This window comes from Rosa rugosa, chromosome 3 (genome assembly GCF_958449725.1).
Source record: "Rosa rugosa chromosome 3, drRosRugo1.1, whole genome shotgun sequence".
In the NCBI taxonomy this organism is placed as follows: domain Eukaryota; kingdom Viridiplantae; phylum Streptophyta; class Magnoliopsida; order Rosales; family Rosaceae; genus Rosa; species Rosa rugosa.
In genome coordinates, this window is record NC_084822.1 from 55,834,523 (window position 1) to 55,854,950 (window position 20,428).

The 20,428-nt window shown below is 39.4% G+C and overlaps 3 protein-coding genes across 4 annotated transcripts; 1 reads left to right on the plus strand and 2 right to left on the minus strand.

Annotated features, from left to right (window-relative positions):
- Nucleotides 1-1,815: 1,815 nt before the first annotated feature.
- LOC133739756 (glutamate receptor 2.7-like) lies at nt 1,816-5,927 on the minus strand. 2 transcript variants are annotated; one of them, XM_062167554.1, is made up of 5 exons: nt 4,952-5,927; nt 3,557-4,818; nt 3,052-3,355; nt 2,584-2,981; nt 1,816-2,458 (listed from the first exon to the last, which is right to left on the minus strand). In XM_062167554.1, exons 1-5 carry the CDS (start codon nt 5,205-5,207, stop codon nt 2,033-2,035), a joined length of 2,646 nt encoding a protein of 881 aa, XP_062023538.1. In that variant the 5' UTR covers nt 5,208-5,927; the 3' UTR covers nt 1,816-2,032. The 2 variants fall into 2 exon arrangements, with proteins under 2 accessions (XP_062023538.1, XP_062023537.1); XM_062167553.1 differs by having other exon boundaries at nt 3,557-4,845.
- Nucleotides 5,928-6,017: 90 nt separating this feature from the next.
- On the plus strand, nt 6,018-7,687 carry LOC133735731 (uncharacterized). The gene is made up of 2 exons (XM_062163161.1): nt 6,018-6,112; nt 6,509-7,687. Exon 2 carries the CDS (start codon nt 6,510-6,512, stop codon nt 7,617-7,619), a length of 1,110 nt encoding a protein of 369 aa, XP_062019145.1. The 5' UTR covers nt 6,018-6,112; nt 6,509; the 3' UTR covers nt 7,620-7,687.
- Nucleotides 7,688-16,046: 8,359 nt separating this feature from the next.
- LOC133740974 (glutamate receptor 2.5-like) lies at nt 16,047-19,726 on the minus strand. The gene is made up of 4 exons (XM_062168909.1): nt 17,690-19,726; nt 17,183-17,486; nt 16,713-17,110; nt 16,047-16,588 (listed from the first exon to the last, which is right to left on the minus strand). Exons 1-4 carry the CDS (start codon nt 18,929-18,931, stop codon nt 16,217-16,219), a joined length of 2,316 nt encoding a protein of 771 aa, XP_062024893.1. The 5' UTR covers nt 18,932-19,726; the 3' UTR covers nt 16,047-16,216.
- Nucleotides 19,727-20,428: the final 702 nt, after the last annotated feature.

Sequence of the window (20,428 nt, forward strand, 5' to 3'; positions counted from 1 at the left end):
CAATGAGCTAAGTACATCATATGTAGTGATTTCAAGCACTAAAATAAATGAATGAATATAAATTTCTGCATATATATCATATCATATATTATATCCATCCAAAGATAAAGTAGTGCTTGGTACCTATACTGTATGGTGGATGTTGAGTTTATAATACTCTTAATAAGCAATATGGAAAGTACTATAATTACAGGGGTACTACATGCTTACCTATATGAGTGTAAAGGTGGTGCCACCTTTTATGCTACTTGGACTAGTCTCTAGAGCACTCATAGACACAAGGCCAATTCACATGTCGGCCTGTAAAAACACTTTAAATGGAGTAGAAAGATAGTGTGCGAAATGTGTCGGTTAAGTGACATAGAATCACAAGTTCAAAGCTAAGGCCACTTCGCCATTCTGACTTAACTTTAATGTGTTCTCACCAAGCTAAAATTCAAGTCCACAAGACACCTTAGTTTATGCACTAAGCTTTCCAAGATTATGCTCAAGAATTTTCAAAAAAAATTTAAAATTATATTTTCATTATATATATCTTTATATTTTGAAAATGGTGGAGGACTGTTGGAGAAATTTTCAAAATATAAATTTTTATTAAAGAAATGAAAAGATGTTATTTATGTTTACACCTTTTGGATATGTCTGATTGAAGTAATATGACCAAAATTCAAATGATACAAATGAAAAGGCACCTTACCATTTGAAACGGTACATATACTTCTATATAAATGAATCATTCTCTATAGAATGACACAATCCAAGAGAATCCTAAGAAGATCTAAGCCTCCAAGATTCACTATTGTCATGTTTTCTTACACATAAAACTACTAGAAATTAATAGTGCACAATTAGTTCCTAGTAACATTGAGTCATCTTGTAAACCTTCTTTTGAGATTTAGGTTGGTTTTCGTGAGTGCAAAACAAAGACCAACAACAACATTGTGCCGGGCTTCATTGCACCCTAGAGGTATATTTGATCATCCCCTTTGCACACTTGATAGTGGGGTAAATAATGTCTAAAGGAAAGTATTGCTACAATGTGCCTTAAAAGTATAAGCGCTCTCATGATCCATACCCATAAATTTGGTTCTAACAGGTTTTCTAGTGGAATTTAACATGTTGTAATGAAGCGGATCAATTCTCTACCCATAACAGAGGAAGTAACCCGGTCAAACCAATAAGTTATCGGACCAATGGGATGGTATCACTAACACTATTTAATTTCAATTTAGTACCTAGTCTTTCAATATCAAACTCAATTTTAGATATTATCTTGATATTTGTGCCTTTTCACTATAAAAGTTAATCAGAAACTAATCAATTTGAAGATCGGTAAAGATAAAAAAAAAAAAAAAATTTAAATGAAAAAAAGTTTGGATTAAAAGAAACCTACAAATCTGTTATTGAAGTGTAGGTGTTTATGTATATTTTATTTTAATTCCCACCCCACTCATCTCTAAAATCAGGAAGATTTGAACCCGTAATCTTCAACGTGCACATTAATAGTCACACTCTTGGAGAAAACTAGCAATCTCGATAAGTCAAGTGTTGTCCATTTATATTTAGTAAAGTGTTGTCCATTTATATTTAGTAATCCTAGCTTAACTGGAAAATGTCCCAGTGAATATGATGCTAATGTAATAGCAGTTCTGTACATTTCCAACATTTCCATTTAGTTTCGTCTATTCCTATCTCAACTAGGAAATGCCCTTGTGAAGATGACCAAGCAACGTTTGATGTGCCAACATTCCTAATTTATGTAATAGCTTCTTCTGTTTCATCTTATTATACTTTGTGACACAAAACCTCTTTTGTTTCTATAAAATGTAGAACGTACATATAATCAATAAGGACTTAGTACAAGGGACTTCACTAACAGTGCTCACAAATTTCCACTGAACCTCAAGTGGAATTTCGTCAACTATACATTTCATTCAATCTATAACATGTAAAAAGTTACATCTCCGTTTTTACAATTTGTCAGATAAGAATTAAATCTTGAGAGCTTACAATAAAACTCTGTAAACTAATCTTACTGGTGCGTGATAATCACTATATCACCACCACTGCTCATGTTCCTTGTAGAGCAAGTTTCCAGGATGGAGGTTGTGGAGCAATGCTTTTGAGATTTTCTGCAGCTCTGAATCAAGTACATAAAAGCCCATCTTAGAATTCCTGTTTTCATTAGTATTGCTCGTATGCAGCTCATATTCTGCAGATGTCTACCGGCGATACGCCCACTCGTAACCAATAGAGCAAATGCACAAACCAAACCTGAAATTAGAAATAGGCCGGAAAAGGGCTCATAACCTATTGGACCATCGTTCAAGTTGAGTGAAGGGGAGCAGTTAAAGGAGGAGAGCATTTGTTTTTCTAATAGCTCCACTTGCTTCCTCTCGTTTACATCTAGGATTGCCTTTGACAGGTCAATGGCCAGGGGAGATCCCTTCGGAAAAACCTGAAGCAAACAATTGAAAAATGCCCCAATGATCAGTTACTAGTTCATTTTCTAAAAACTCGATCACAAGCAATGTATTCGATAAAATGTCTCAAAGGAAAAGATAAGGAGGGAGAGTTACGCACAAATGCAAAGCCGCTAGGCTTGTATATAGGACCTGCTTTCGTATAGCCCTTGCAGTAACATGCGAGAAAGACTTTAGCATGGGGGGCGACGAAGAAAGCTGCTTGAATATCTCCATTCTGGAAGGCCTTTGGGTAGTCACTTATGGAGGAAATTCTCTTGATGTTTTCTGGTCTGAACTCTAGAACATCGATCAGGTACCTTACTATAAAAGAGTTTCCATTACATCCAACAGTTCCATTTTCTTCCTTAAGTGTTTCAACATTGAGCACAGATGGCTGGACTCGAGAGATGGTCATCATGGAAGTGAGGCTCGCTGTGAAAGTGGCTGTTACTACTAGAATCACTACTAACCATGGAGCTAGCACCAGCCTTGCCCAATTACTCTGAACTCGTTCTCCTGCATAGTGTAGTTGTACGTTAAGACAATCACTTGACTCTAAAAACTTCAGATACTTACAAAGACTTACTTTGCACGAAGAATAAGACGGTGACAGAGAACCACAGGATGGCCCCAATGCCCTCTAATTCAAAGTTTTGCCCATGTTCGCATTCAATAAACCAGACAACAAAGCATACAGAAAGGTGTGTAGTGATCATGAGCAACCACATGCTTTTGCTGAAGGCATTCATGAACATCCATTTTTCCTTCAGCTTATCTGGCTTTACAGTGACTACCATCTGAAGTCCAGAGCTTATATATGGTTGTGAGAACTCAACATAATGATACCGGTCAGCTATGACTTCTATATCACCAACAGCTGCATCCAAGCCCTGTTTTACATTAATAAAATGGTCATAGATCAGTCTCTGTAGAGCCTTACACACAGGCATACATGTTTGACACCTGTCATTGTGTCAAAGAAACTTCAATGTTGCATTTGTTAAGTTTTGATACCATGTTAGACAACAACGGGACTCCAAACCTGTGTCTTTTGGACCTGGGATTAGTCTAGAAGAAAAAATAATGTATACCTTGTAGTAGACCTGTTCCACCAATTCATCATATGAGCCATTGAAGGGAACATACACATAAGAGAACTGATAAGGCAGGTTTTTGACAGCTGCTTCAAAGATATCAATTGAAAACCCTGAGATGTGTGTCTGCTTCTTGTCCTGGTCATATGTGACTTTCACAAATTGATTGAAGGCACCCCTCGCCGGAATCCCTATCTTCAACGGTCTCTCTCCATCAACAAGAGTCCACCCCTTTGGAGCTGCTTGTAAGCCACCTGGCCAGTTGATTGGACCCAAAACTTGAACATAATTGTGGTTAGTCCTCTCCTTCATATCAAGGTGTTTGTTCATGTCCTCTGAGAAACCAAAGCTTGGTGACCAGAATGCAATCTCACTGTAGCTTCTGCCAAACACATTAATGATTTGAAAGGTTGGTTGTTGTGATAGCATGCCATTTTTGAACTCCATCATGCCACTTAGACCTTGGAATTCGGTGGACACAATTTCTTGAGACAAATGTTTTGAAGTAGCATTTTTCATGGCTAGAGCAATGGCGTGCATTGCGTCATAAGTTCGAAGAGCAAAGATGCTTGGACTAGAGTTTTCTTCTTCTTCAGGGTATTGCAGTCCATACAGTCTGCGGAACCTGGTTTTGAACTTGGTGAAATTGTGGGTTGTTTCGATGAAGTTGGTTTTGATACCAATCACACCTTGCATGTTGTACTTGATAGAAGAGTCAACAGAGTCAAGAAGGCTTGCAATTTCATCTGTGACAATCCACACATAGCCTTTGCCCATCATCCCCCTTTCCTTTGCCTTTTCAAAGAGAAAAACTGCTGTATTTAAAGAGAACTGGGTAACTATGAAAACCCTGTTGCTCTTGCTCCTCAACTTCTTCAGCTCTTCATCAAAAAAGGCATCCGGATAGAAGAGAGAAGAGCGGGTTGGGAAAGCTTGGTGGTGTTCAATCTCTGAGTTGACTAATTTAAGTGAATCAGAGAGGAGGGTTATCATTCCAGAATTGGAGGAAAAGTCAATGTTTTGTTCATAAATTGCAGTCACCTTTCTCCATTGGAAATGACCAACTAAGGCTGCCAAGCATTGCATATGGATAACAATGTCATTTGCTGCTTGGAGAAAATTTGGCAGTTGAAGTGAGGCTGATGGTGGATTTATGGCAGTGGAAGGAAGCGATATGATGGTGAAATTCTGGCTGCGATTGTCAATCTCGGAGACCAGAGCAGCTTCTTGCTTTGTCAGTGTTCCGATGATGGCTTCAACTTGTTTGACATTAAGTAGATTGATTACTGCAAAAGAAAACAACCATAGATAGCCAAATGTAAACAAACTAGCTAGTAATGTTTCTTTGGTTTTCGATACTAAAAGCTTGGAAATAAAGTGACTATAGATTACCAGCAGCAGTTGATTTAGCTGAATTGCCTTGTGAATCTCTGAGGTCTAAGTTTACTGTAAGGCAGCTCGAGTGAAGAAGGTCTTGGATAGCCAAATCCATGGCTATTCTCTGTTCTTTGCCCACACGAGAAGTGAAATCAACTACAGCTCCTATTCTTGCAACTCTGTGTTGTTGGGTTTTTTGACATCTGTCCCCTCTTCCATTGGCCAGGGCTGAATTCACCAGCAACAGCAAAACCAAGAGACCCCAAGACATTCTTTTGCTTATTTTCTTAGCTTGATATTCTTCTGAGAATCATATGAGAATCGAATCCTGGGTTTTAATTATTGACCTTGAGTGACTTGAGAAAGGAACCAAAGAAAGTTTCATATGTTGAAGGATATCGACATAATGTGTGCCTCTACAAACTAGGGTTTAGAGTTGTAATAGGAATGTGTTCTAGGTATTCAATTGTAATCGGATTCTATTACCTTTTTGGTACCTTGTAACTCCCTATTTAAAGGGCTCCTATTATCAATAATAAACACAATTTTATTCTCCTACAACACGTTATCAGCACGAGTTCTAACCCTAGCTTCAGAAGAAAAAACCCTAGAACTTCTTCACTGCCGCCAACCCAAAACAAAAAAAAAAAAAAAAAAAAAAAGCAAAAAAAAAAAAAGGAGAGGCCGACTAACAGCAGCGCCCCCGTGCCCACGTCGAACTACACCAGCAGCCCAGCCTCCCTGCATCCTGCAACCCGCGCACCACTGCTGCCCCAGCCCTCCTCCGATCAGCACACCGCCTGCTTCCCTGCACCCATACCACCGGCAAAACTGCAGCAGCAAGCCCTCCTCCGCATAGCCCAGCAGCCCTCCGCCCTGCCCAGCAGCCCAGGCCGTGATCTGCAACAGCCCAGCCCTCCTCCGATCTGCACACCGGCGAACTGCAGGGAGAAGAACCAGAGGAAGAAAAGTCGCGAAAAAAAAAAAGGGGGAGGGAGGAAGACCGAAAAAAAAACAGAAAAAGAAGGGACCCGACCCGAAAAGAAAAAAAAGGGGAAAAGGAAAGGAGGGGACCCGGCCGGCCAGAAAGAAAAAAAAAAGGGGAGGAAAGCCCAAAAAAAAAAAAAAAAAAAAACACGCCTGCTCCAACACGCGCGTGTCCTCAAGCAAAATCACGTAAGTTTTTGTAATTAAGGTTGTTGCTTTCTTGTATTTAAATTCCTTTTATTTTCTGCATAATATTGGAATATATGTTGCCAAATGATTTTGAGTACTTAACAAAGCGGAATTGTGGGGATTCACGCTTAACGAACTAAGAGTGTTCGTATGAACTAAGAGTGTTCATAATTAAACGAACTAAGAGTGTTCGTGTGAACTAAGAGCGTTCACAATGCTTGGACTAAGAGCGTCCGTAAGCATCAAATTGTGACCATATTAAACATCATTGTTGGTCTAATCCAAAAGAGATTCTTGGAAAATGATTTCTTGGTAGCATAGCTCGGAAATCTTATTATTTTAGTTTTCGTGGAAGTTTAGCTCCGAAACTAATATATCTTCTCTTCTTATTTTCAGGATGTCGAATGAACCTAGACTCGACTTTTCCATGCTTGACTCAACAGGCTCGGATTACCACAGTTGGGTAACCGATGTTGAGAACCATCTCACTTCAAAGGAAATTTTACCCATAATCCAGGCACCTAACCCGGATCTTATGTTCAACCGAACATCTACAAAGCATGCTCAAGCAGTTATCTTGATGCGACGCCATATGGACAAGGCACTCAGATTGGAGTATATGTCGATCAAGGATGCAAGAGAGCTATGGGTAGCGCTAGAAGAGCGCTTTGGCAATGTCCAAGATTCCCTCCTCCCTGACTTGAAGGTTCAATGGAACAATCTGCGCTTTGCTGACTTCAAGTCTGTTGCTGAATATAATTCAGAGGCTCTTCGCTTACAATCCATGTTGAGATTCTGTGGGCAACCTGTCACAGAGCAAGAGCTAATTGAGAAGACTCTCTCCACCTTCCCCGTTTCAGCCATTGTGGTATCAAAGCAATACCGTACTGAAGTCAATGCTGGACGGATCACGAGGTTTCATCAGCTTATCAATATTATATCTGTAGCTGAGAAACATGATAACATACTCGTGAGGAATTATAATTCAATGCCCATTGGAACTAAGAGCGTTCATGAGGCGAATTATAATGCACCCAAAGGAGGGCGCAAGGAGCGGAACCCTATGAATAAGGGATATGAGGGACGTATGGGTCCATATAACCGCCCTAACCAGGAAGGAAACCGCAAGTTTGGTGTGGATACACGTGGTGGTAATGCCACACGTGGGAGAGGAGGTCGTGGTATCCCTAGCCGTAATGGTGGCGCCATGGGTCGTGGTGGTGGCACCAACCCTCCTAGGGAACGCCCGCAACGTGCACAACGTGCACCTCAATTAAAGGGAGGCAACCACAATGATGAGTGTCATCGATGTGGATCAATTGAGCATTGGTTCAAGCAATGCAAGGCAAGTGAGGCACTAGCTGAAAGATACAGGGCATACAGGGACCTGAGAGAGCAAGAAGTGTACCTTGCAGAAGAAGAAGAAGATGGTGGAGATGTCAATCTCACCATAGAGGACTTCAAAGCTGAAGATGAAGTGCACATGGATGCAACAGACTTTGATTAGATTAGTCCTTTTTATTTTTCCAAGAACTTTTGTAATGGCAATTTGCCTTAGTCAATAAATGACAATTGTATTAACTCTTTCTTATATGGCAGACCCAATAAAATGTGATGTCTAGGAAAGTCATTGAGATTCTTGGTACTTAAGAGAGCCTCGCTCCACCAACATCTCTCTCTACTTTCCTGGTCATATTTGATTGGAGTTACCAAACGGATAGAGTGACTACAATGTGTCTTACTTTGATTTTATTTTGGATTAGACTTTGGAAACTTTGATGTAATCATTGGCTATTAATAAAGTGTCAATTCTTTTACTTAATGTCTTGGACATACCTTAATTCGAACTTTATTATATAAGAGCCAATGATTTTCATGTGGAAACACATTATGAGAATGGACAGAGTTCCTTTGCATCACCTCTAATGACTACGGACATAAACGAGTATTAGAGAAACTTATGTGTCGCTCTAGTGGGTTGTATGCAACCACTATTTGAGTTATTGAATCCAACTATGTCATGAGAGACGACTTATGGGATTTTGACACATATAGGCTTTGACATGATGATCCGTGTATTAAAGACTTTACACGAACATCCATTTTCAGAACGAAGAAAAGTAAGAACCAAGAATTGGTTCGAGGAGCTGCACATGCGCCTCATGGCGCCATGATTGTGCAAAGATAGGCCATACATGGCCAGTGCCGCCTACCCCCTGCGGCAAATACATGGCATTGACGCCATAAACTCCTCTATCTACTTCTCAAGTCTATTGTGACACTATGGCTTCACCAAAACCTTTATTGGTTGATTATAAAGCCCATGTTTCGTTCTGTAAAGCCTGTTATTTAGGATTGAGACCATCCTATGCAAAGGAGATTGAGGAAATAATTCCATTCTTACAAAGAATCTAAGGGAATTCTATGGATTTGATCAACCAACTTGCGGACCGTATAGATGTTTTATGGTGTTGGTTGATACGCAAACACGCTGGTCATGTGTTGTGCCATTATCCACTCGTAATGCTGCTTATACTACACTCCTAGCACATAACATATGGCTACGGGCTCACTACCCAGATCATCCCATTCAGTCAATTTGACTTGATAATGCTAGAGAGTTTACATCGACAGTTTTCGATGACTATTGCATTTCATTGGGTATTGATATCAAGTATCATATTCCCATGTACACACCCAATTGGTCTCGCGGAAAAGCCACCATTAAATGACTACAATGGTAGCCCGGACATTGGTAATGCGCACCAATATTTCCGCTTGGGTTATGCAATAACGCATGCAGCTATGCTAATTCGTCTACGACTCATAGCAGCCACTCAACTTTTATTTGCGTTACAGCTAGTGACTGGGTTCGAGTTTAATATCTCGTATTTATGCATATTTGAGTGTGCAGTTCATGTGCCAATTGCGCCGCCACAGCGCATCAACATGAGTCATTGCAACGAATGCATATATATATTTGTTGGACATGAGTCTCCAACTATAAGTCCGCTATATAAAACCCTTGACAGGCGATCTCTATTTCGCTGGATTTGCGAATTGTCACTTTGATGAGACAGTCTTCCCGTCGTTAGGGGGAGATTAGAACGTCAATGTTCAACAGGAACGACAGGAATTGTCGTGGTCTGTCCCCACTATGTCTCATCTTGATCGCCTAAAAGTGACGAGATCACATATACCTGCTGCAAACATGCCTGCAAGGATTGATGTCCCCACAAGAGGACATGGTGCCACCCAGAAGATGGGTACGGCAACACCACCATGGATGGTGGTATGGTGACGCCACAAAGGTGGCATAATGGCGTCATAGGCCATGGGTTCCGCTAGAGAGAGTAGGAGACCCATAGGTTCGATGGATTCTCGCCCTAAGAAGAGAGCGAGTTTGGCACAACTTGATCCATTGATCATTGATACTCAAAATCCGTCTCATGAGAATATTTTGGATTGTGGTTATGTCCAAGAGACATCATTGGGGGACGCCTCAATGTTAGAACCAATTCCTGAGAATATAGAGATCTCTACGAACTACACTAGTGTACATGGGGACGTGGAATTATTGAGACCAATGACATCGAACCTTACTCCGTTGAAGAATGCTAACGTAGAGAAAATTGGCCTAAATGGAAAGATGCGATCCAGGTTGAATTGGATTCACTAACGAAGAGGAAGGATTTCGGGCCTGAGATGCCAACACCTCCTAACATAAAACCTATTGACATTAACAGGTCTTCGTTAGATAGCGTGATGAGAAAAAGAGATGATAATCTCGCCTTATGGCGCAAGGCTTCTCACAAAACGCCCTGGAATCGACTACGAGAAGACATATTCTCTCGTAATGGATGTCATTGCACTCCACTACCTTGTCAGTTTGATAGTTTCCAAATAACTGAACATGCAGCTTACAAATGTGGTCACTACATATCTTTATGGGGATCTAGATACGGAATATAATGAAGGTTCTTGTGAACTTCATTTACCCAAGTCAAGTGGCTCTAGACCACGGAGCGCGTTTGCAACGAGGTTGAAACGCTCACTAAAGTGACTACTTGATTGGGAAGGGATATGATGAACTATGCCCACGCGTTTCCATGACAAGTTCCGGATTTGCAATTGTCGCGGTTTATGTTGATAAACATAATTGGAACCCTTGTGAGTTAAGGAAAACCGCTGAACACCTGAAATCCGAGTTTGAGAGGAAGGACCTTGGGAGAACACGGTTTTGTATACCGTGTCAATAGATGCTTAGGCATTTTGATAAAGTCAAAGATGCACTCCCATGGTCGTCCGTAGTCTTGGCCCTAAAAGGGATCCGTTTCGTCCCAGGGATGATGACGAAGACGTGTTAATAGCAGAAGTGCTTACTTATGTACAATAGGCGCATTATTGTACTTAGCACAATACAAGACCGGACACCTCAATTATTATGAACTTGTTGGCTAGATATAGCCCCGCGCCAACGCAACGTCATTAGATTGACATAAAGACAATCCTTCGATACTTGAGAGGTACGATTGATATGGGTTTGTTCTATCCCTACAGAGAAAAGAGATAACGGAAGTGTGGGATCGGACCCCACAAGGCAAAATGCCACCTTCCGTGCTCCTCCTCCCCTCCATCAAAATGACAACAGGCACTTCTAAATATTGAAGTGAACCAAATCCGATCTGAGGATAATGTAGCGGACTTATTTACTAAGTCGTTACCAAAATCCACCTTCGAGAAACATGTGAAGAGCATCGGATTAAGGAAGTTATCCGAACTCCCATGATTGTAGCAATCAGGGGGAGATATGGACATCAGGGGGAGGTATGATGTCTACATGTTCGATCTCGAAGAGTGAATGACGTGTTGTGCTCTTTTTGTCCTTCGACCAGGGTTATTTTTGTCCCACAGGGTTTTTGTTACCTGGCAAGGTTTTTAACGAGGCAACAATCAAAGCGTCATCACTAAGTTTGAGCGGCACAAGGGGGAGTGTTGAAGGATATCGACATAATGTGTGCCTCTACAAACTAGGGTTTAGAGTTGTAATAGGAATGTGTTCTAGGTATTCAATTGTAATCGGATTCTATTACCTTTTTGGTACCTTGTAACTCCCTATTTAAAGGGCTCCTATTATCAATAATAAACACAATTTTATTCTCCTACAACATCATAGTTTGAAAATGCTATTATTGGCATTGTTTCGGGGACACTTGCGGTGAAGGTTATGTAACTGTCACCGGGCTAATAGTCAACGCCGGGTTTAGTTTTCTTCTGCTTAGAAATATTCATGTTTTGGTTGGGTGCATTATTTTATGAGAAGTCAATACTCAACAGAACCAGTTTTTCTTCAGTTGAAAACTTGCAATTGATCAAGTTGGGCACTAAACAATGGTTTTGTATTAGGCCCTGGCTAATATCAGAGGCCTTCCCCGCAACTTGCGATATACATTGATAATGCAAACATTGCAAAGACATAGTTCCACTATTGTTTGAGGTCTTCACTCTTCAACTGAAAATTCCAGACGCAAATGGGGGCCCTAGCTGCATCAGAAAACTTCCTGCATTACCTCTCAGAAATAGCATGTAGATGATGAGTCCTTGTTTTATGCGATGGGGGTATGTTAACTGTTAAAATATAAAGAAAATCTCTTGGCATACGTGGAGTGGTGGACTATACAGGAAATATATATCTCCAAGATGACATAGTCGATGTGTGAGAGAGAGAGAGAGAGAGAGAGGAAGTAAAAATTTATTCAACTGGTTGTACAAAGTACACTCTAACTGTAGTGTGAATTTTAATTTAGTACACCGAGTCTTTAGAACCTTTCAATGTCAAACTCAATTTCTTGGAAATCTTTTCAATGCTTTGATCTCCGTCACTTTAATATATAGTTATGTAAAAGTCCTGAACATACGTAACAATATGATGAGATTCATCTCATGTTAAAAAAGTATTTATCATTTGAAATCAACTTAAAAAAATGATAATGAAAACGCAGATTGTTAGTTACGTCCTGAAGGAGATATCCTACCAAAAGTTGTTCACAACATCTGCGTGGATTAATTAAATCTCAAATCGAGTAATACATAACCCTTTTACCTGACGCTTAAAGCGAGATAGTGCTTGTGACCAAAGCAAAGCAATTGACAAACCTCGGGTCTTATATTGAAAGATTTTGAACTTCATGCACATAGTTGAAATTAATTCTCTAGAACTTAACAATTGTAAAATAAGTTTTACGTTTTGAATTTCGAATTTGACTCGATAAAGATTGGTTGTCTGTCGTATAATAAATAGTAGGAAGTCCAACTTAGTAATTTTGATTTTCAATATTTTTGTGAAGTTTGTGTTGGGCCTTGGACTTTGGTGGCAGCAGAGACCCAGGCAGGCCCGAAAGTGAGAAGCAGAGCTAGAGACTGGAGAGCCGAACGCGCATCGTTCAGTTCTTTATCTACAGACTTTCTAAGAAACAACCGACTCTGATTGATGATGATGATGAAAAATTCTATACTTGAAGAACCATGACAACAGCTAATTGAGCTTTACTCGCTACCACCCAAAGCCAAAGCCGCCATGGCCTTTCTCTCCAAACTACTGCTGCTCGTCCACGAAATAAATAAGGGGAAATTCATTATAGACCAATTTCGTATAAAATTTAGTGGAAAAAATCCACCAATTATTTTTTTTCAATCTACACCCAATTATGCCAACTAGGATAAAATATTGTCTTTTTTTTTTTCCTGAAAATTACACATATTGCCACTATTTAAATCTGATAAATAGAAGTCAACTAGTAAGATTAACGTTCTTTTCTCAAAAAAAGTAAGATTAACGTTCTTTTTAAATACCTTAATTGTAGATTTTTTTTATTAGTCCCATTATTCCAGCAATTTTCCTTCTACTCATCATTATGGCTAGAATTATGGAGTTTTTCTTTGCACATTTTTTAATTCAAATGTTTTATAGATTTAAATGAATTTAGAATTTACTTTTTGGCAATTTAAATTTCCTATTTTAAAGGTAGATTTTGTGCTCTGAAACTCAACTAATTAGTATTAGTTGTTCTTATTTATCTATTGTGTTTTGCAATACAACTCTAGATTTATGTTTTTCATCCATGCATTTACTTGCAACTTGACTTAAAGGTAGAGGCTTAAGTTTTTAACCTAGCTAATAGAATTTTTTTTTTCCTAATTACAACCTAAAGATTAGACACGTATGTTTAACTAACCTCACTTATAGGAAATTTCATATCAACCTATGATTCATTTTTCACGTCAACCTCTTTCTTAGGTATTCTATATATCATTGCAATTTGACCATATTTCTTAGGTTGAATCTCTAACTTATTCCTATATGCATACACCTATCTATTAGGTAACAATTGGGAATGAACAACCATCAAATTAATATGACAATATACAAAAGGAAAAGTTCAAACTTAGAACAAGATACTTTACCACAAGATTTAGGGCAGAATGATGAAAAAAGAAAAGATTTGAAAAAACTAAATCTAATGAATAACATACCTTGTTAGTAGATACCACACTTTTGAAAGCCAAAAATTAGAAAGAGAATATGATCACGAATGCATAGGTGATACACAAGTTCTCAACAATAATTTGAAATTTTTTCTTACTTCTTTCTTCTGGTCTTAAGGAACATGAACTAGTATCTCTATAGTTTGAAATCACGGTGCTGTATATAAAAGTTTTGAAAAAAAAATTTGAAAAATCAAAGCATGCACGAATTAAGCCATATGATTAACTCTTTCCATATGACTTTCTACAAACTACTAAAGGGTACAATGCATGGGATCACAAAAGTGGATGAAGATTGTATTAATTGAACAATCTACTCAGTATGGAATGTTTCATGATGTGGATTGGATGTAGATTGAAAAGAAAAAGTGATTGGGTTTAACTTAATAAATCATTGTAAAATTGGGTTTAAAGCTAATTTTCTCAATAAACAAAGATATATTATTATTGTAGTCATGTAAATTGTCCGCGACCAAGCCAAAATCTAATATGAGCATTATTTTGTGTTTCACAGACACTAGTTAACATTGTACCTAGTCTTTCAATATCAAACTCAATTTTAGATATTATCTCAATATTTGTGTTTTTTCACTATAAAAGTTAGTCGGAAACTAGTCAATTTGAAGATCAGTAAAGATAAACATAATTATGACTCAATAAGTCAGCTTTCGTGACCTAGCAAAACGCTCTGCTAGGGTTTGTGGTGCGGCTGCCATTCTTGGTGGTCGTGTCCTATACCTACTCCATTCATGGAGAAAATCTCAGGCTTTTGCCTCTTCATCTTCGTCTTCCTTGTCTTCCGAGGCAGTGCGTCTGTTGAGCGGAGGTTGGGCGCTGATGGGGCTGTGTTGGTGGGCCAAGTTGTTGTTGGTACACCATCGGAGGGATGCGGTGATTACTGGGAGGAGTGGGATCCGGGGAGCAGTCTCGACGATCTCAGGGTTTTGGGGCAAGGTCTCGCTGCAGATACGGTGGTGATGGGAGCTTGGTCGGATCGTTGGTTGACGGATAAGGGCAGAGGGGATCTGGTTTTTTCTTCTGCTGGTGGCTTTGGATCTTCATCTGCGTGGGACTACGACGCTAGGCTGAAGAACGTCGGATTTTGGTGCGAGGTGAGGGGATGGGGTTCTGGTGGTGATGGCCGAGCGATGGGGTCGGTGTGTTGGGACTTCGATGGCGGTGTTTTGTTCGTCAGCGTTGCTATTGCAGTTTGGCATCCTCCATTTTGGCATCCTCCATTACAGGTCCTTGGGACGCGTCCGCCGGTGCTGTTGTCCAGCTCGTTAGCATCAGGATCCGAATCTGGGATCCGAGTGGGCTTGGTAGATGGAGCCGGATCTGGGATCCGGGTGGAGTTTGGTTTTGGCCTGTGGCCCACAATCTTTGTTGGGCTTTTTATGATTTGCTAGAATGGATTGGGGCTCCTGTGCCTTATTGGTATTGGATCCAGGACCCAATTCTAAGGTATTTGTTCGTGAAAGATCGTCTGCCAACATGGCCATGTTCTGACACCCTTGGCCGACTTCGATCTTTAGGTGGGAGAGTGCCTTCATTCCGAAGCCAAGTTGATTTTTGTCAATTTGTGCGTGGGAGTTCGATGGGTAGTCAAACCACCGACTACTCAATTCACTACACGGCTGCAATTCGTAGTGTACAATCAGCACTGCGTCTCGACGTTGCTGCTCCTTGCGTTATTAAGTTTTTTTATATTTCATATGTATTTTTCTTTTCGGGCTGTTTTATTCCTTTCTTGATGTCTTTTGGCATCGTATCGTTGTAATCTTTCACTTTCAATAAATGGCTAACCTCCTTCGATTAAAAAAAAAAAAAAGGATCAGTAAAGATAAAAACAAAATAATGAAAAAAAAGTTTGGATTAAAAGAAACCTACAAATTTGTTATTGAACTGTAGGTTTAGATTTTTATTTTTTTTAATCCCCACCCCATTCATCTCTAAATCAGTAAGATTTGAACAAGTAATCTTCACTCTTAGAGAAAACTAGCAATCTCGATGGGTCAAGTGTTGTCCATTTCAATTTAGTAATCCTAGCTTAACAGGAAAATGTCCTAGTGAATATGATGCTAAATTACTAATGTAATAGCAGTTCTGTATGTTTCCAACATTTCTATTTAGTTTCATCTATTCCTACCTCAACTAGGAAATGCCCCTTGTGAAGATGACCAAGCAACGTTTGTTGTGCCAACATTCCTAATTAATGTAATAGCTTCTTCTGTTTCATCTTATTATACTATGTGAGTTTGTGATACAAAACCTCTTTTGTTTCTATAAAATGTAGAACATATAATCAATAAGGACTTGGTACAAGGGACTTCACTAACAATGCTTACAAATTATTTTCACTGAACCTCAAGTGGAATTTCGTCAACTATACATTTCATTCACTCTATAACATGTAAAAATTTACATGTACGTTTTTACAATTTGTCAGATAAGAATTAAATCTTGAGAGCTTACAATAAAACTCTGTAAACTAATCTTAGTGGTGTGTGATAAACTGATAATCACTATATCACCACTACTGCTCATGTTCCTTGTAGATCAAGTTTCCAGGATGGAGGTTGTGGAGCAATGCTTTTGAGATTTTCTGCAGCTCTGAATCCAGTACATAAAAGCCCATCTTAGAATTCCTGTTTTCGTTAGTATTGCTCGTGTGCTGCTCATATTCTGCAGATGTCTACCGGCCATACGCCCACTCGTAACCAATAGGGCAAATGCACAAACCAAACCCGAAATTAGAAATAGGCCGGAAAAGGGCTCATAACCAATTGGACCATCTTTCAAGTTCAGTGCAGGGGAGCAGTTAAAGGAGGAGAGCATTTGTTTTTCTAATAGCTCTACTTGCTTCTTCTCATTTACATGTAGGATTGCCCTTGACATTTCAATGGCAAGAGGAGACCCCTTTGGAAAAGCCTGAAGCAGACAATTGAAAAGTGCCCCAATAATCATTTACTAGTACGTTCGTTTTCTAAAGACTCGCAAACAATGTGTTCAATAAAATGTCTAAAGAAAATGATAAGAAGGTAGAGATACTCACAAATGCAAAGCCGCTAGGATTGTATATAGGACCTGTCTTCATATAGCCCTTGCAGTAACATGCCAGGAAGACTTTAGCATGGGGGGCGACGAAGAAAGCTGCTTGAATATCTCCATTCTGGAAGGCCTTTGGATAGTCACTTATGGAGGCAATTCTCTTGATGTTTTCTGGTCTGAACTCTAGAACATTGATCAGGTACCTAATAATAAAAGAGTTGCCATTACATCCAACAGTTCCATTTTCTTTCTTAAGTGTTTCCACATTGAGCACGGATGGCTGGACTCGAGAGATGGTCATCATGGAAGTGAGGCTCGCTGTGAAAGTGGCTGTTACTACTAGAATCACTACTAACCATGGAGCCAGCACCAGCCGAGCCCAATTACTCTGAACTCGTTCTCCTGCATATTGTAGTTGTACGTTAAGACAATCACTCGACTCTAAAAACTTAAGATACTTACACATAGACTTACTTTGCACGAAGAATAAGACGGTGACAGAGAACCACAGGATGGCCCCAATTCCTTCTAATTCAAAGTTTTTCCCATGTTCGCATTCAATAAACCAGACAACAAAGCATACAGAAAGGTGCGTAGTGATCATGAGCAACCACATGCTTTTGCTGAAGGCATTCATGAACATCCATTTTTCCTTCAGCTTATCTGGCTTTACAGTGACTACCATCTGAATTCCAGAGCTTATATATGGTTGTGAGAACTCAACATAATGATACCGGTCAGCTATGACTTCTATATCACCAACAGCTGCATCCAAACCCTGTTTTACATTAATAAAATGGTCATAGATCAGTGTCTATAGAGCAGAGCCCTACACAGCCATACAAGTTTGATATGTGTCATTGTGTCAAAGACACTTCAATGTTGCATTTGTAAAGTTTTGACACCATGTTACACAACAACGGGACTCCAAACCTGTGTCTTTTGGACCTGGGATTAGTCTAGAAGAAAAATTATGTGTACCTTGTAGTAGACCTGTTCCACCAATTCATCATATGTGCCATTGAAGGGAACAAACACATAAGAGAACTGATAAGGCAGGTTTTTGACAGCTGCTTCAAAGATATCAATTGAAAACCCTGAGATGTGTGTCTGCTTCTTGTCCTGGTCATATGTGACTTTCACAAATTGATTGAAGGCACCCCTCGCCGGAATCCCTATCTTCAACGGTCTCTCTCCATCAACAAGAGTCCACCCCTTTGGAGCTGCTTGTAAGCCACCTGGCCAGTTGATTGGACCCAAAACTTGAACATAATTGTGGTTAGTCCTCTCCTTCATATCAAGGTGTTTGTTCATGTCCTCTGAGAAACCGAAGCTTGGTGACCAGAATGCAATCTCACTGTAGCTTCTGCCAAACACATTAATGATTTGAAAGTTGGGTTGTTGTGATAGCATGCCATTCTTGAACTCCATCATGCCACTTAGACCTTGGAATTTGGTGGACACAATTTCTTGAGACAAATGTTTTGAGGTAGCATATTTCATGGCTAGAGCCATGGCCTGCATTGCGTCATACGTTCGAAGAGCAAAGATGCTAGGGCTAGAGTTTTCTTCTTCTTCAGGGTATTGCAGTCCATATAGTCTGCGAAATCTGGTTTTGAATTTCGCGAAATTGTTGGTTGTACTTATTTCTATGAAGTTGGTTTTAATACCAATAACACCTTGCATATTGTACTTGATAGAAGAATCAACAGAGTCGAGAAGACTTGCAATCTCATCTGTGACAATCCATACATAGCCTTTGCCCATCATCCCCGTTTCCTTTGCCTTTCCAAAGAGAAAAACAGCTGAATTTAAAGAGAACTGGGTAAGTATGAAAACCCTGTTGCTTTTGTTCCTCAACTTCTTCAGCTCTTCATCGAAAAAGGAATCTGGATCAGAGAGAGAAGAGAGGGTTGGGAAAGCTTGGTGGTGCTCAATCTCTGAGTTGACTAATTTAAGTGAATCGGAGAGGAGGGTTATCATTCCAGAATTGTAGGAAAAATCACTCTTTTGTTCATAAATTGCAGTCACCTTTCTCCATTGAAAATGACCGACTAAGGCTGCCAAGCATTGCATATGGATAACAATGTCATTTGCAACTTGGAGAAAATTTGGCATTTGAAGTGAGGCTGATGGTGGGTTTATGGCAGGTGAAGCAAGTGATAAAATGGTGAAGTTTGCGGTTTGATTATCAATCTCAGAGACAAGAGCTGCTTCTTGCATTGTCAGTGTTCCAATGATGGCTTCAACTTGTTTGCCATTCAGAAGATTGATTGCTGCAAAAGAAAACAACCATAGATAGCCAAGTATATATAAGAAAACTAGCTAGCCAGTAATGTTTCTATGGTTTTCGTACTAAAGCTTGGAAAGGAAGTACTATAAATTACCAGCAGCAGTTGATTTAGCTGTACTTCCCTGTGAATCTCTGAGGTCTAAATTTACTGTAAGGCAGTTCGAGTGAAGAAGGTCTTGGATAGCCAAATCCATAGCTATTCTCTGTTCTTTTCCCACACGAGAGGTGAAATCAACTACAGCTCCCATTCTTGCAACTCTCTGTTGTTGGGTTTTTTGACATCCGTCCCCTCTTCCATTGGCCAGGGCTGAATTCACCAGCAGCAGCAAAACCAAGATACCCCAAGACATACTACTTTTGCTTATTTTCTTAGCTTGATATTCCTTCTGAGAATCATATGAGAATACAATAAAAGGTTTTAATTTAATGGATCCAAAGAAAGATTCAAAGTTTGAAAATGCTATGACTGGCCTTGTTCTTAGGACGCTGCATGCAATGAGGGTTATGTAACTGTCACCGGGCGTCATCAACGCTGGGTTTAGTTTTCTTCTGCGTAGATCACTATTTTGGTTGGGTGCATTTATCAAGTCAATACTCAAAGTTTTCTTCTGCGTATATCAAGTCAATACTCAAAGAACCAGTTTTTCTTCAGTTGAAAACTTGCAATTGTGATCAAGTTGGGAACTTGGTTTGTATTAGGCTCTGCCGCAAATGTCATCCTTTTTTTTTTTCGGGAAGGGATTGACTATGTCATCTTGAGAGAGAGTGACCAGGCCAAGGAAAAACATAGTCAAGTGATTGTTAGAAAGAATATTCTAACCATAGTGATAAATTTAATTTAGTACACCGAGTCTTTAAAACTTTTCAATGTCAAACTCAGTTTCTTGGAAATCATTTGAAGATTTGATCTTCGTCACTTTAACAGTGATGTAAAAGTTATGAAATACGTAACAATATGATGAGATTCATGTCATGTTAAAAAAGTATTTATCAATTGAAAATTTGAAATAACTCAATAAAATGATAATGAAAACACATTGTCAGTTACGTTCTGAAAGAGATAGATAGTCTTAACGTATCAGAGTTGTTCACAACTTCTACTTGAATTAAATCTCAAGTATCGAGTAATACTTAACATTTTTACTCGACGCTTAAAGTGAGATAGTGCTCGTGATTGAAGTAATCGACAAACATCAGGTCTTATGATGAAAATTTTTGAACTTCATGCACAAAGTTGAAATTAATTCTCTGAAACTTATGATTGTAAAATAAGTTTTACTCTTTTAGTCTCGAGTTTGAGTCGAGAAAACTACCTGTTATACACGTTGTAGATTTTGATTTTTAATCTTTAGATGAAGTTTATTTTGGGCCTTGGGCTTTGGTGGCAGCAGAGGCCCGAAAGTGAGAAGCAGAGGTGGAGACTGGAG